Source organism: Lissotriton helveticus, chromosome 6 (genome assembly GCF_964261635.1).
Source record: "Lissotriton helveticus chromosome 6, aLisHel1.1, whole genome shotgun sequence".
NCBI lineage: Eukaryota > Metazoa > Chordata > Amphibia > Caudata > Salamandridae > Lissotriton > Lissotriton helveticus.
The window spans coordinates 1,497,554,110-1,497,569,542 of NC_136067.1; the positions used below are offsets into that span (position 1 = coordinate 1,497,554,110).

At 42.6% G+C, this 15,433-nt stretch overlaps 1 protein-coding gene across 1 annotated transcript in view; it reads right to left on the reverse strand.

The window, feature by feature from the left end:
* The window catches only part of LOC144762755 (uncharacterized), an 842,179-nt gene that overhangs the window by 369,168 nt on the left and 457,578 nt on the right, over positions 1-15,433 (reverse strand). The window contains exons 21-23 of the mRNA XM_078648006.1: positions 12,516-12,593; positions 2,894-2,971; positions 461-568 (exon numbers count right to left, since the gene is read on the reverse strand). Coding sequence (XP_078504132.1) covers positions 461-568; positions 2,894-2,971; positions 12,516-12,593 — 264 coding nt within the window. The remainder of the gene's footprint in view (positions 1-460; positions 569-2,893; positions 2,972-12,515; positions 12,594-15,433) is intronic.

Consider the following 15,433-nt stretch of genomic DNA (forward strand, 5'->3'; position numbering starts at 1 on the left):
TGTGAGCAGATTTCCTCATGTTAATCTGCTAATACAATAGAGCCCCACAAGTTTTTATGGCTGCCAATAAGAAGGAAGCAGTCACATAGCATACATATGTAGTCTTTAGTTGTTGGAGAACTACTAATGTTGTGGCGGGAAATCGCAAACTAATTTCCGCAGCAATGTTATAATAAACTACTTCTTCTCTGCAGCATAAAAAGTGCAATAAAACAGATTATTCAAAATTGATTGTTTCGACTTTTCATCACATGGGCAGAGGGTAAGATGACTTATTGAGAATAAGTTCATCAGGTGTCCCAGCATTAACGGAACATAATTTAACCAAAGCCTAGTCAGAATATAACGATGCTGAGAATTCTCTACAAAGGAAAGGTATGAGAGGGGACCGTAGTGCACTTAAGGTAACCCCGGATATACCCTTATTGTGCTTTTTGCTCTACATCTTTCCCATCTATACTTTGAACTTTTCTCCATGAAGATTTCTTTCAGCTTCGATTTGATGGAACTTTCGCAGAGAGTCGGCTTGTCATAGAGTTCCACTAAACCCAGAGAGATAAAAGTTTGTCTAACGTAGAATAACAGGAATTTTAAGAGCAAAGTCTTAAGTCATAATATCTTTTAAAATCAATTGATGTAGGTATATCATGTTCCTTTTCCATATTGATAGCCACAATAATAACTGGGCCATTTTGATAGGAGGAGGTAGTGCTTTGATTGCTTAGCAGTAAATCCATAACTCTGATTCTAGTTCCTTATCCCAGTCCTTACAACCCTCCCTGCTGCATGCTTGGTTTTTATCTCAGTCTGTTCGCTGCTTTAGTAATCTACGCCACAGGTTTCCAGGTAGGGCTGGTCCATTTTAGGGACAACTGGAGCAGTACGAGTTTAGATTTTTTTTTTAACTTAGACAGCGGACACTCCTCATGATGTAAGGACTAGGATAAGAAGGTAAGATTGGAGTATTGGGACTGCTGGTAACTAATCAAATGATTATGTCACAGAAGCATTAGATGAATAGGGTATGCAGCAGACAGCAATGTATTCATACTTAGGCCTATTATTTCAGATAGGATAAGGATCAGGTGTGCTTAGAGGCTGAACTGTTTGATAACCAGGTAGAAGGAATTTTGCCAAAGGTTGAATAGAAATTGACATTCCACTCTTTCCTCCCTTTCCAATCTCAAGGTCCCCCATAGAGAGGCTGAAGAGCAAGTGATCATGAAGCCTGTATGTTGTGCCATCTTTCCATTCACCCCTCTGTCTCTCCTTATGTCTGTCTGTTCCACTGTGTTGATCTGTGTGTGCATGGGTATCTATGGCTTTTTTTACTGGCAGCATAGATACACATTGGTTTTCTAAATGTTTGTTCATGTTAGTGTGACCAAGGAGTCTGATTTAATTCTTTTACAACTGACTGTCAAGAGCCTTATCCCGATGATCTAAGCAGTGGCTACAAGCTGCAGAAACTGTCAGGTCTTTGAAGCTTCAACTCACCTGGTCTCTTACACAGTTCACATAAAATAAAATGAAACTTATAATGTCTGGAAATCTAATGAACTAATTCAGATGAGGGTGATAATGCAGTATCCGCTATAAAACTACTGATTCATGGTACGGTAGAGGCTGCTGAGTCGGCCCGTAATCTGGGAGTTTTGTTCGAATCTAACTTGCAGCTTGATGCTTCTGTGAACAGAACTATAGCGGCGTGTATGGGCTTACTTCGTGCCCTACGCAAGATATTACCGCTTCTCCCTAAAGAGGCAAGGACAGAAGTAGTGCGCAGCTCTATTCTTAGTCGTTTAGACTACTGCAATGGACTACTTTTGGGGGCCCCCAAAACCTTAATCTTAAAACTGCAGAGGATCCAAAATATGGTGGCTAAATTGGCCCTATCTCGTCCTCGCTCTGCCTCCTCCTCTGGGGCATTGGCTGATCTCCATTGGCTACCTGTCCAGCAGAGAATCTCATTCAAGGCAGCATGTCTTGTTTTCAAGGCCCTGCATGGACAGGGGCCGATACCGCTCCAAAATCTTTTCTCCTGGTACTGTGCTACCAGATCTTTAAGATCCTCCTCCGCGTTTCGAGTGACGGTCCCGAGGATCAATAGAGTGAGGATGGGGGGCCGTGCGTTCAGTTTCAAGGCCGCTACTCTTTGGAACACCCTCCCGCTGACGCTGAGGAGCAGACAAGATTTTACTTCTTTTAAAAGGGACCTTAAGACCTTCTTGTTCCCGAGAATAATGTAATGGTAGTCCGGCCTGTAGCACAGATGTAGTCTCAGCGCCAGGATACCCTTTGGGTGGCAGCCGCGCTTAACAAATAAATAAATACATACATACATACAATACATACATACATACATACATACATACATACATTCATGTCACACACCTCTGATAGCACAACTGTCTTGTTTAGATTGTGCTGTAGAAATTTCTTTGGTTCCAGCAACAGGTGAAGATGTATCTTTGGAAAGGAAGATGGATCAACTGCTTATCTGATCATCCATTATGTCTTTGTAAAAGAGGATCATGGGAGATGGAGAAAGGGGCAAAGTGTAGGAATTTATCAGTAAGTTAACAAGAACGTCACTACAATGTTGTGGAACACCAGGTATATTTTTGGCACCTATTTTTGGTGGAAGAATGTCCAGCATTCTACACTGACATTGGCACATTTTAAAGTGCATATCACCACAGTGGTGGAAGAACTCTACGTTTGGTGGATTTCCCTACTCTGCTTGTCAGAAGAGGGTAATTCACCACAATGTTAGATCGACATTCTGAAACCAGTCTAAAGGAGGCCTTGTCTTAACAATTGTAGTTCTCTGTTCATATGCATTAAATCAAAAGGCCATGTTTCATGTCATATTTAAGTATTTAGTTCTTACTTTTCCACTGATAACTCCTGTCCACTTTTTGTTTCGATAGCTGTTTCATTATCCAAACCAGAACTCATCAAAATGTCTCTGAAAAACAGTAAAAGTATTCTGTAATTAAACTTATGTACAAAATGCCACTTACTGCAAATCTGAACATTATTTTGTTTTGCATGGTGGGATACACTAGTGCACATCACATCACAAAGCAATTCCTCTACTGATACTGATGTAAATTGAACACTTCTTTCCTTTTTCCTGTAAAATACTAATTTAATAAGGTAAATTGATATCCCATAGACTAGCTGCTATGCTTGTCCCTTTAAGAAAGGGACAAAAAATACAACTCTCTACCTTTCTGTTTAGATTCTGGCAATCATTTTGTCTGCATGTCTCCATCAAGAAGGAAGCTCACGCAGGGTGTGCCATTTCCTGCATTACAACAAAGTACAATCTGCATTTTGTTTGATATAGTTGTCTTTGTTCTGATCTGTGCATTTATCATAATTATTTGTGAAACTGGATTGCTGTAGAAGATGCTCCCTATTGAGTTAAGAAACTTATTTGTGGACTCCCACTGCCCCATGGTGATGGAAAAGGAGATTATTTGATACAGGTTCCGGACTTTGCTCAATGGCACCAGACTTTACTAATAGTAGGGGTTCCTTAAAGTATAAGGAGGGCTATGCTAGGAAAACGTGTTATTTCTTGGTTTCACTGAAGTTGGGACCATGATAGATATGGGAGAACCCAATCCAGTCATGTTGTGTAAGATAAGGCTAATCAGTTCCCAGACTCCCCTAGTTTACAATGGCATTTATACACTTATCTTGAGAGATATGATGCATAGAAAAGTGCCTCATCAGTGTCTATTTGGCTGAGGCACGATCCACCAGGAGGGAGAAGAGTGTTGGGGGCTGTTAAGGGCTATGACACCAAGAGAGTGTGTAGGGGGTCAGAAATGGTTCTTGCACAGTGTTTAAGTCCTCTAGCTTTAAAATGAAAGTTGTGTCCCAAACATTCTAGGATCCTGTCTTGGCGTCAATATCAGCGAGAGAATTGGTTCAGGAGACCACCACTATATCATAATAAAACCCCAGAGGAGAAAAAAACTCTCAATTCAGGAGAGTTAAGAGTCCTCAGGAAGCAGGCAGAGGAGGGCAATTAAGAAATCAGAAAGTGTCCAAGATCAAGTAGGAGAATGGAGGTTCAACAAGATGCCATGTCTCTGATCGAATACTCAATAGCAACTGATGAAACTCATTCAGCAGCTTATATATTGATAGGAGTGGATCCGGCGGTCGTTCCTTCTCCTATATGGCTCCTAATGTATGGAATGACCTGCCACTACACATAAGAGCCTCCTCACTTCTTGAGTTCTGTAATAAGCTGAATACTTGGCTTTTTGAGTAGTCCCACTAGACCCTAGTTTTGGTTAGACTCAGATCTGCTCAGTGCCGGGATAGCCTCATGGTGATTGTGACTTCTACAAATCTGCATAACATGACATAACATAACATTGAATGAAAAGGAAATGAATGCCTTCGAAAGGTCCCGGGTGAACTCAGGGGCTGCAACCCTATGTCATGTGGTTGCTTGAATTCCTGAGAACTAAAAAGCTATGGACCTACAATATATTCTAGGCAAATGAATCACATGGTGAATTTGTAACTACTTCTTTGAGTGCACTTCTTAGCAGGGCCTGCAAGCAAGAAAGTGGCTCTTGTGCACATAAAGTCACTGATTTGTCTCCCTTAAAAACAGTGTCACCCAATGTGCGCCCACAGCTCATGTTTACCCGCTTATGTTGTTTTATCCTTGGATATGTGAATGGGTGGTCTGCACTTCATGCTGGCTGTGATGGAGATAATAGGTCGTAATAGGTCGTTTGGATGTGCTTTCATGCCATATTTTCAACCTCATTTCGGTTTTTTTCCTGGCCACCTTCTAGTCAGGTGCTCATGCTAGTGCACTATAAGCCAGTAGGAGTTGGTGGCTTAATACATCACAGGTTCTATATGCAGTTGTGAGCAACAGGCTTTTTGTGCCTGTTTGTTAGTCTAGCTTTTCTACTGTATCCCATTTCCTCTTTCTGTAGCACTAGCTTCTCCTGATAAGTTCAGTTCTGCATTGCCATTTCCATGAAAATGTGTGTTTTTTACCCCAAATGTTTTGAAACGATCCCAATTGTCAAGTCTATAAAGCTTCCCATTTTTCTTAGACTTTACCCTAGCACGTTCTCAATAAAAGAACTGTCTGAAACCATATATGCATCAAGTTGTTCTAATGTGTGTTTCACAACATAAGCAATTTTATGGAGGACTTATACGCATAAAAAACTTAAATCACAAAAGTAGATTGTCATAATGTTTCAGTGCAACTATTCTTGCGGAATTGAGTGAGGAAAAACCATCATGGAATGCAAAAGCATGATGGATGACTTCTTAAAAAACGTTTTCTTTGACCTGCAGTTAAAAGCTGCACAGAACTTATCAATGCATCCTCTTTTTATGACCTGCATTTAGTCTGGTCATTGAAAGAAAGAGAAAGAAAGAGAGAAGCAATGTGAAAAAAGGAAAGAGAAGCAAAGATAGAAGGGAAGAAGAAATCAAAGACGAGACGGATGAAAGAAGGGGAAAGAAAATAAGAATGAAGGAAAGAGAAGGAAAAAAAGAAGGGAAAAAGAAAATAGAAAGAAGTGAAATAAAAAGACACAAAGAGAAAAAAGAAAGAAAGAAAAAGAAAGACTGTAAGAGAGAAGAAAAGAGATACATAGAGAAAGAAAGAAAAAAAACAGAATGAAAGAAGAGAAGACAAGAATGAAAGAAGGAAATAGAAAGAAAAAAGAGGGTGAGAAGGAAGGAAAGGAAGATGTAGTGAAAGAAAGAAATAAGGAAGAAAAAAGAAAGAAGGGAAGACAGAAATTTGGAAAGAAAGAAGGAGAGAAATAAAAAAGCAAGAAGAGGATGATTTAATACAGAACAGTTTCAGATGGACACTATCTGTTATGCTGTGAAATAGCAACAGTCAGAAAAGCAAAACACTCCAAAAGGAATTTACAACAACATTGGCAGGAGATGGAATATGATAAAGAAGAAATGCGCATCATAAATGGTATGCTCTCATATCAGGCTTTAAACACAAAGGCAACACTAAAGTAATGATAAAGTAAAAAACAAAAACACTGGCACTGAAGGGAACTAGCTTATGTGAAGATGTGCTCCTTGTAAGAGAGCCAAATTGAGTCACTCGAAGTGAAGTTTACCAATGGCTTATGTAGGCCGACCCACTGCTTCATGCTATATGCTGTAGTGGGAGGAAACAAAAGGGAGGTGGCTGAAAGCCTCTATATTTAAGTATAATCTACATATTTTAGTGAAATCCAAAGGTCCTGCCTAACACCGGACCTAACAACGAAGGGTTGTAATGCTACCCTGAGCGATTGCCAGTACAATTTGCAAGCTTTCCTCCACTAAGCTTTTGTGTGTCTGATATAACGCCCAAAGTGGCTAAGGTTATCCCCAGATGTGGCTCCCGTACTCACTGAACTACTGGAACCAAGCTGCACCCAACGAAAGAGGCTCAACTACGTTGAAATCTTGGGTTGCTTGTGATCTTATTCAGAGGTGACCAGGCTGGGCACTTTAGGTCAGACTGTTCTGATTGGAGCAGGACCAAGGCTGACTTGCATTTGGCTGGGTCTATTCTGAGATGGTATAGTGGGCAAAAGAACAATGGGTTGGAAAGCTATCCAAATTAATTGCCTATGGTTAGACTATTGGCAAGCATTCTTCCCTTCAACGTTTGTGTGTTTTGTATGCAGTGCCAAATCACGACTTATCCAACTGATTGCGAAGTCACCTGGACGATGAGGAACCCAGAATCCTCCGGTATCCCTGGAGCAGCCCCATTATATAAATCTGCTGCAACTGCATGTCATTATGCTGGCCCTTAAGGCCTATATGCCTTCTGTAAAAGCCAGATCAATTCAGGTGCTGACAGACAAAATAACCTCCATGTGGTACTACAAGAAGCTGGGCTGTGTGGGGCCACAGGTCCTCTATTTGAAGGTGTTGATGTAGTGGCACTAGGTGGCACTGCACAGGATCTCTCTGATGGCCAGTCATCTAGGGTTAACATCTGAACAGATAAACTCAACAGTAGTATTTCTTTCGGCCACAAGTGGTGCCTACTTTCATAGGATGTGCAGGGCATATTTGTACAATGATGGAAGTCTTTGGGAGACCTTTGTGCCACCTTTTAAAAGACTCAATGTCCAGAGTTCTGTGCTTTGGAGTTTCCTTCTTGAGGGTCGCTTTGAAGCACATGCCACAGTTGGTGGGAGTTCAGCCTCCTCTATGCATTTCCACCTCTGCCTAGGATCATGCAGGTGCTGAAGAAAGTCAAAGAGGACTGAGTGCAGCTCATTCTGATTGCCAAGGACTGGGCTTGGAAAGTCTGGCACGCTGAACTTTTGACTGATCATATGCACACCACTTCAGCTCTTTCTTCTGGAAGATCTGCTGCCCCAGGAGTAGAGCAAAAAGTTACAACCAAAGCGCCATAATCTACACTTCCATGTATAGAGAATAAGCAGTACCAACTAAAAGATTTTGACCTTCTTAAGTAGTGGATGTGATTCTGGCTCACCGCCGCCCCTCTATAAATTCAGTGGAAGGGCTAAATTTGCTGTCTGTTGTTAAGATAAGCAAATCGACGCTGTGCAAGAGAAATTGATGTTTAAATGATCTATTGTCTTTGGCCTGGCAATGTTTTTCGTTTGGCACAGTTATGAATATTTATGGGCTCTTTCAGTCTTTCTATGTTTGCATGATCAACCCTGATAATACAAGGCACATATTGTGGTACGTTTTTTATAGGGTCTTTCACATATGTTTCCCACCGCTCCCTTCAATCTGACCTTAATTTTGATGTTTGATGTCCACTCCTTTTGAGGCTCTCCACAGCCATTCTTTAAGAATTTTAACTTTGAAAACTATTTCTTGTTGCCATCACTTCTGTGCATCACATCAGCAAGCTGCAGGATTTTTCAGTCCAGCATGCATATACTACTTTTTTCCCTGACATGATGATACTTAGCACATAGCTCTTTGTTTCTGTATTAATAGTATAAATAATACAGTGCTGCTGTTTCGGGGATTTGGTAGTGAACAGAAAAAAGGTGGCCTAGAAACCTTGGCTGGAATGATCCTGCTGAGGGCCTTAGGGATTTTTCCACTAGGGCTAAAGTCAACAATACAGTCCCATCTTGGGGAGCTCCTGTTCTGGACATCTGCGAGGCTGCCACGTATTAATAGTATAAGGAATATGGTGTTGATGTTTTTGGGGGTTTGGAATTGCAAAGAAAGAAACATGGCGAGGAATCTACAGTTATACGCCAGAAGTATATGTTACTTACTTCAGTAATGCTCTTTCTGGGGGTACTCTAACCACAGATTCCTCACCGCCCACTGCCCCTGCGATCTATTGAATGGACTTTCAGGAATAATAATTATAATAAGGTCTAAAGTTAGTTTTTTGCACATTGCCTATTCAAATTCAATCTTGTCAGCTACATTTCATGTCTAAATCCACGAAAGAGAATACAACATAACAAACAGAACATAGGTGTGGTATTTATATGCAGCTCTAAATCATCCTTTCTGGGTACAGGACAGAGTTGCAATGTGGCCAATGATGCCACCCATGAACCCACAGGAACCATTACAGGCATTTAAAGATTGAGTATGGCACCTGGCGAGATTGACAATGTATGCATTCAGAAGGTGAGGAATCTGTGATGAGGTGCATTTATAAGAAACAGTTGTTAATAAAGTCTAGAGTCCATAATACATAAACACAAATGTAACACAAATGTGGTTAGATAGAGACCCCACCAGGCGGACTGTTACTGAAGGTACTTATTCTTTTTTTTCTAACATTTCTATAATGTTTCTGCTGTGGAAGGCGTTTGGTGACAGTTGGAAAGTTGAGGCAGCCCGAGGATTGTTCCTTAAATTTTGAGCCAGTTTTCTTGGAGTTTCTAGCAATATGAGAGACTGTGAAAAGGTAGAGATAACCACCACATTTTTCTTGAATACGGGTACTTTCTTTTGCTGTAGGTGCTAAAAGTCTGAATACTGTGAGAGGTGTGTGTTGTCCCCTTGCATTTCTTTGAATTATTGGAACATTACATTTTGCTTCCAGTGCCATGAGTCTAGGGAGGTGTGGGAAGTATGTGGATGCCTCTATGCTTTTAACGAAACTTTGGGCTCCTATGGCTGTTAGTTGCATGAGGAAGTAATTGACTGAAAGAGAGGTTGTACCAATCTACTATTTCCTCATAGGCCTATCGTTTTCCGGGTATCTTTGGCGTGATTTGAGTTACTATATTTGCCAGGGCAGATGTTGTACTCATGAGGAGCCAGAACAGGCAGTTTTCATTTTTAAATCTCTTTATCAAGTTTTTAAGAGATTCAAAGAGATCAGAAAAAGAATGATATACAAAAGGGAAAAATATCCCAAGATCGACACCCAGATACTGTCATGCCATGGGACAACAGGCAGTTCTGTAGGATGAAAAACATTTATGAATAACTCTACAATATGTATATACTTTATGTTAGTAGTGCATTTAAAAAACTGAAGTAGATGAAAATGGTCAGTGCCATCTTCATCTCTGAATTCTTTTGAGAGTTATGTAGTGCTGCATTGCTGATGCACTCGGGACCCATGCAAAATAAATAGAAATGCTGAGTGCAATCATCAGTTCATAGGTAAGTTCTTTCGTCCCTGGCAAGCACCACGCATCAGACGTTAGACTAACGTATTTCAGTGTGGTGGTTTGCATCACCGCCCTGAAATGTAAAGTCATCCATTATATGCATGGCTCCTGCCTCGACTGTCTCTTAGCCACAGCACTGCTATTTATCTCCAAATTGCCTACTGAACCTCATTGTTGGTGGAGTGACAGCACTCGGTGGTGTGAGCGCTGCTCCCTGCAGGCTTAGGGGTGCTGGCTGGGCTGAGCTGCTAGTTACATTGTAACAATATAAACTTGGATTTCTGACACCGCACCACAGCAACTGGACGTGCGACACAGAGACTAATAGGCAGAGATGTCCTGCTGCCCCCCACGGCGACACGAGCGGGTGGCTGCAATTCCATTGGGAGAGGCTGGCTGCAGAAATGGCAGCACTGTGCAGCATGCACCACTGTGGGCGTGCAGTAAAACTACATTTTAAAATCAATGTTAAGTCACACGACCAGACAGACTCGGACCCTATCTCCTCTGCTGGCGGCCACTGTGGAGCCCAGCACACCACTTTGCTGCAGCTGCTGCTGAGAGGTGACAGTGTCTAAAAAACTGCAGCACAGTGAGAGGCCACAGAGCGTTTGCAACGGGAGTCATTGTTGTTGCCACGAATTGTCGCTAGTAGCCTTGCAAAGTAAGTGTGTGTCAGTGCCCCCCTGAAGTGTGTATAAGGTCTCTCAGTCTCTGCTAAATTTGTTTTGTAATGGTTGATAATATCAGCAGTTTTAGTGCGGTCATGATCAGCTGCCTGCCAGTGCCCTGTGTGTCTCTGAAGTTCACACACAGTCTAGTCTCTCTGCGGTGTACACAGTACTTTTCAGCAGCCCTGAGCTGTGCAACATAGTTGAAGTCGCACTTACTAAATAGTTTTGGGCCACACTGGTGACAGTAAACTCTGGTCAATGGTGACGGACAGTGTCACTCATAGTCGATGAAATGTCACTCATATTTACACTGAAATTATGAAAATGTTACACATAGCAATCTGAAACCTTGGCAGGTATGTTCTACCTGTTGCTTCGGTGGTGACAATCATGGACAATACATGAGTTTCACAATACAGCACTGGAAATAGAATAAAAAGAATGTTCACCTCAGGTAGCAGTAAAGGTAGCTACTTCTGATAATGGTGGAGTGGTAGTCAGGAAAATCCACCAACTTCATTAGCTAGAAAGGGAATTCCCACAACTTCTCCACACTCTTTTTTAGATAATAGCAGCAATTAAGCCCCAATCCCTGAGCCTTAGATAATACACAGGAAAAGGGCATTTTGAAAAATCCACGAAAGTCTATTACAATGATCTTCCTAACAATTTGCATGTAGCTGGTGATAACGAGGAAGAGATAGAATACGTGAGGCAGATAGCTGCAGTGGTCCATCCTCGCTTATGTTTTGTACCACAGAAAAAGGTCACAGTTCAACTACAAGTACTATTAGGAGCACATTTACAAGGAGCTAGAGTCACAGCAGCGTCTTTTCTTTTTGGCGCAGCGGCGGCCAATCAGTGCCCCACACTACTCCTTATTTACAAACTGACGCATTCGGCCCAATGCATCAGTGTATTTAGGTCTGCGTCAATTCATACCTGCACCAGGTGTAATGTATGCCGGGTAAGCGTTCCCACATTAAAAGCCATGTAGAACTGACACAGTTACATTTACAACTTTTCACTGCCAGAACAGAAAAACCACCTGTCTGTTCAGCTGCACATTGCGACAGTTAGGACAGTAGTTCAACTACATTCCCAATTATGCGCAGTACTGAGTCAGTAATGTGTCGACAGCAGGTGCTATAAAACTGAGGTGGCATTTCTCCATAATATAGAAGGTACACTTTAATAAAAGGTAACCTGTTTTCATTCATTGTCTTTGAGTGTTGTCTGTTTTGGTAAAAGCAAGTGTTATTATAGCCAGTCGGGAGCCAGCAGAGGAACAGAATACAATCAGTGATGCTTCTGAAACATGTATGGGAGGGCAATAGCTCAACTTCAAGTCTATCCATTGTCTCATGTGCATCATAGAACATCAGTTGCACTGATGCACTCCTCCAGAATCTCATGTATCATTGATCTGTGACACCCCCTAAGTTGCCACTCTCAGAACCATGTTGTTAACTTTTTTCAATAGGATCACAAGGGAGTCACTTTTGATGGGCAAGCCATCGCTCTACCATAATAGCCTGCTGGCATTCAAATGCATTATTGCCATTGACATGCCAGTATACAATATATACCTGGATGTCTGGTTTTTATGCGAAGCCAAAACAAAGATGGTACTCTGTCAAAGAAGTAGAAATGCAAAATAATGGTAGGGAGATGATGGAGCCTAAGGACTAGGGCAGTCGCTCTCAAATCTGTGGAACCAGGTTCGAGTCTCGGCATAGATGCTCAACATCCTGTGGTTCTGGGCACATCACTTAATCTCCCTGTGCCCAACAAAAATGAATGCGTCCTTGTGTAACGGATCTGGTGTTTATGTAAAGCGCTCTGATACAATCGGGTCAAGTTTGTGCTATATAAATCTTCGAAAAGAAAAAAAATGGTCAGTAGATGGGTCAAGGAGGAACACCGTTGTCCATCATTTAATGAAAGTAGGATTGCTTTCCCAATATCTGCCACAGAGTTTTTGGATCTCCAAGGGTTTCCAAGCTATTCTTAAATCTGATTCGAGATCTAGAGGAAATAAGTGGCCCTGACATTGCTTTTGAATTTGTGTAGGGCAGTTTCTTCAACGTAACCGTACGTGGTAATCATAGTCTCAACATATACATTTTCATCTACATTAAGACATTTTCATATACATATATTTATTTAACGTTACCTTTCCACAGACACTTCCTTTCCACTTTCATCTTCAATGGCAATTACCACATCGGTTTCCACTTCCGGTACAACGGTTCTGCAAAATATTTACATGTACTTTGTTCAGAAACCTTTAAATGAAATCTATGATGTAAACGTATTCGTATGATAATCGATAAATATAGCAGTTTGTTCAGTACTGATTGTGGGCAAATTATCTGTATGTGGCCAAATTATCTTTATGTTTATTTATGTTGCTAAAGGTTGTATCATGCTTTCAACCACGAATTGTAGGGCCACTCCATTAACAAATTAAGAATAATGTCCCAAAGGCAATCACAGGTATGCAGGTCTTGATCCATGAATGAAAAACATCAAATGACCTTAACCAGATTGACTCCTATCCTAAAAACAGGCTGAACACACGAATCACACAACTGGCTTGTTCCCACACTGATTACCTGAACCCAAGTATGTCCGTATCTCGGCGTTGCATATTTCTCTTGTATCTATGCTCACTGCATGAGACGACATGTGAATCAGACCCAAAATCACAGGAATTACATAATAGGCATGTTTCTGGAGCTAGAAATATGAACCAGTATTTGTCCATGTCTCCTTTGCTTTAATTATGTACTCTCTGTCCTCGAAGCAAGAATCCAGCATGAATAAGCATGTCACATAACCTGTAGACCTGTACTTTGTCTAATAACACCATGCCCATCAGATAACACAGTGCCCTAGGGCAACTGATTATAATATGGGACACATACTTGACTGCATGAGCTAGATTTACCTCCATGCTTCTCCAAGTGCCTGGTTGAGTGCTGTTGGGCCATGTGTATGTATAACTTTACGAGTGCCTATCTGTTTCCTCTGTGTTGGTATATGTTTATGGGACCTGTATGTCTAAAGATTTGTTTTTTCTTGTGATTGCATGTCTGGTGGGCATGATAAGTCTAAAGTTAGTGATCTGCCTGCATGGGTGCCTGTATATCTGGTGGGCAATGTGCATGAGTGCTTGTAGGCGTGCATGTATTAGTACATGTAAGACTGGTGACAGGGGAGCGTGGGTGTCTGCATGTGTGCTGATCTTGTTATTTGTGATCTGTACATCAACGTGCATGTGTGGTGTATGTCAACTACATTGTCAATGTGTGTAAGGTTGCTGTTTATCTCTATCCTGGTGCACTTTAGTATAACGGTCAATGTGTCAATGCTTGTTTCTTTTGGTATGATGAAGTCGTCGTATTTAATCATTTAAATTCTCTCTGCAAGGAGGCTTTTCCATATAAAACTTCACATTTTTCGCTCGTTTTTCAACATTTAACCTGCTTTTGCTTTCTCAAAACTCGGTGCGTTCACTGGAACCTAGATACTGACCGGCAGCGCCACGTTCGTGCATGAGCAGTGAAGATTTTTGCTGCAGTTTTTTTATACCCTCAACCCTGAGTAGATTTTGCCTGCAGTCGAATAATGCTTCAGAGTGAGCTGACAGATCCTGAACAAAACTTACAGCCTGATTCATGGAAAAGAAAATCTGCGATTCTCAAATAGCGATTTACAGCGAATCGCAATTTGAAAATCGCAGATCGGCATTCATCATAGTTAGCGAGAAAATAAAGCGATTCGCACACGGCCGCAAAAAGCGTTAGCGATTTACTAAAATCAATGGAAAATCGCAATTACCCTCAAAATCCGTGTCGATTTAGCGATAGCGCAAACAGCGAGATCGCTAAATGCGATCTCGCAAGTAACGAGATCGCAAAAACGGGAAGTTGCATTTCGAGCACAGTGATGACATCACAACCAGGAAGCAGGCAGTTCCCACCCCCATTCAGAACTGTGAGGCTGATCTCGAGGCTGCAGCTGAACAGAGCTCCTTCCAGGACACCTCCAAACTTGCAAATCCAACCCATATGTGACTGCAGCAATGCCAGAGGAGCCAGCACCAGGGCCCAGTGACACTGGGCGCAAGAGGAAGCTCAAGTTCTCTGAGCAGGAGTATGAGCACCTGATTGAGGGAGTGGTTGATACCCACTCCAAACTATTTGGGAAGGACTCCAGGAGGGTGCCGAGGTGGAGAGACGTCGAATCTGGCTTGGGATAGCTGCTAATGTGAACGCTGTGGGCGTGACACACAGGTCACTGGATGAGCTGAAAAAGAGGTGGTACGACCTCCGAGGTCGTGCCAAGGAGAGGGTGGCAGAGAGGCTGGGCTAGACCCAGGCTACTGGGGGCGGAGATCCTACAGTCCCTCCCAACACCCCCATGGAGGACCGCGTGGAGGACACTCTGGAGCCAGAGGCGTGCATAGGGGTCGTCAATCTGGACTCATCCCGACCCAGCCAAGACAGCCAAGGTAAGTGGCATGCGGCTGCGACCCTGTCCCCTAACAATGGCCATGGCCCTGTAGCCTCCCATAATCATCCCAAGTCATGCAAACCATGCACATTAGGTCATGCCCAAAAGCATTGTGGGACATGTAGTCTGCCCACAATGTACAAGAACTCCAATGCAGCCTCACATGTCCCAAAGTACGCAATGCCAAAGCCAGGCAGGGAATGTCATCCAGCATGCATGTAGCAACTGCACGTGTGACAGATAAATGCAATTAATGTACGTCCAATTCCCCTCACAGGTGGCGCTGACAACAGCAGCGACAGGCTGCTTATTGACGAGGCAGGAGAGGATGCCGAGGAGGTGCCAACACCGACACTTCCTGCATCATCAGGCTCAGCACCTCTCCCCGCAGCCACGGCAACACCAACTGCGCCAGCACCATCAGGCGCAGCACCTCTCCCCGCAGCCACGGCAACACCAACTGCGCCAGCACCATCAGGCGCAGCACCTATCCCCGCAGCCAGGGCAAGACCAACTGCGCCAGCACCATCAGGCGCAGCACCTATCCCCGCAGCCAGGGCAAAACCAACTGCG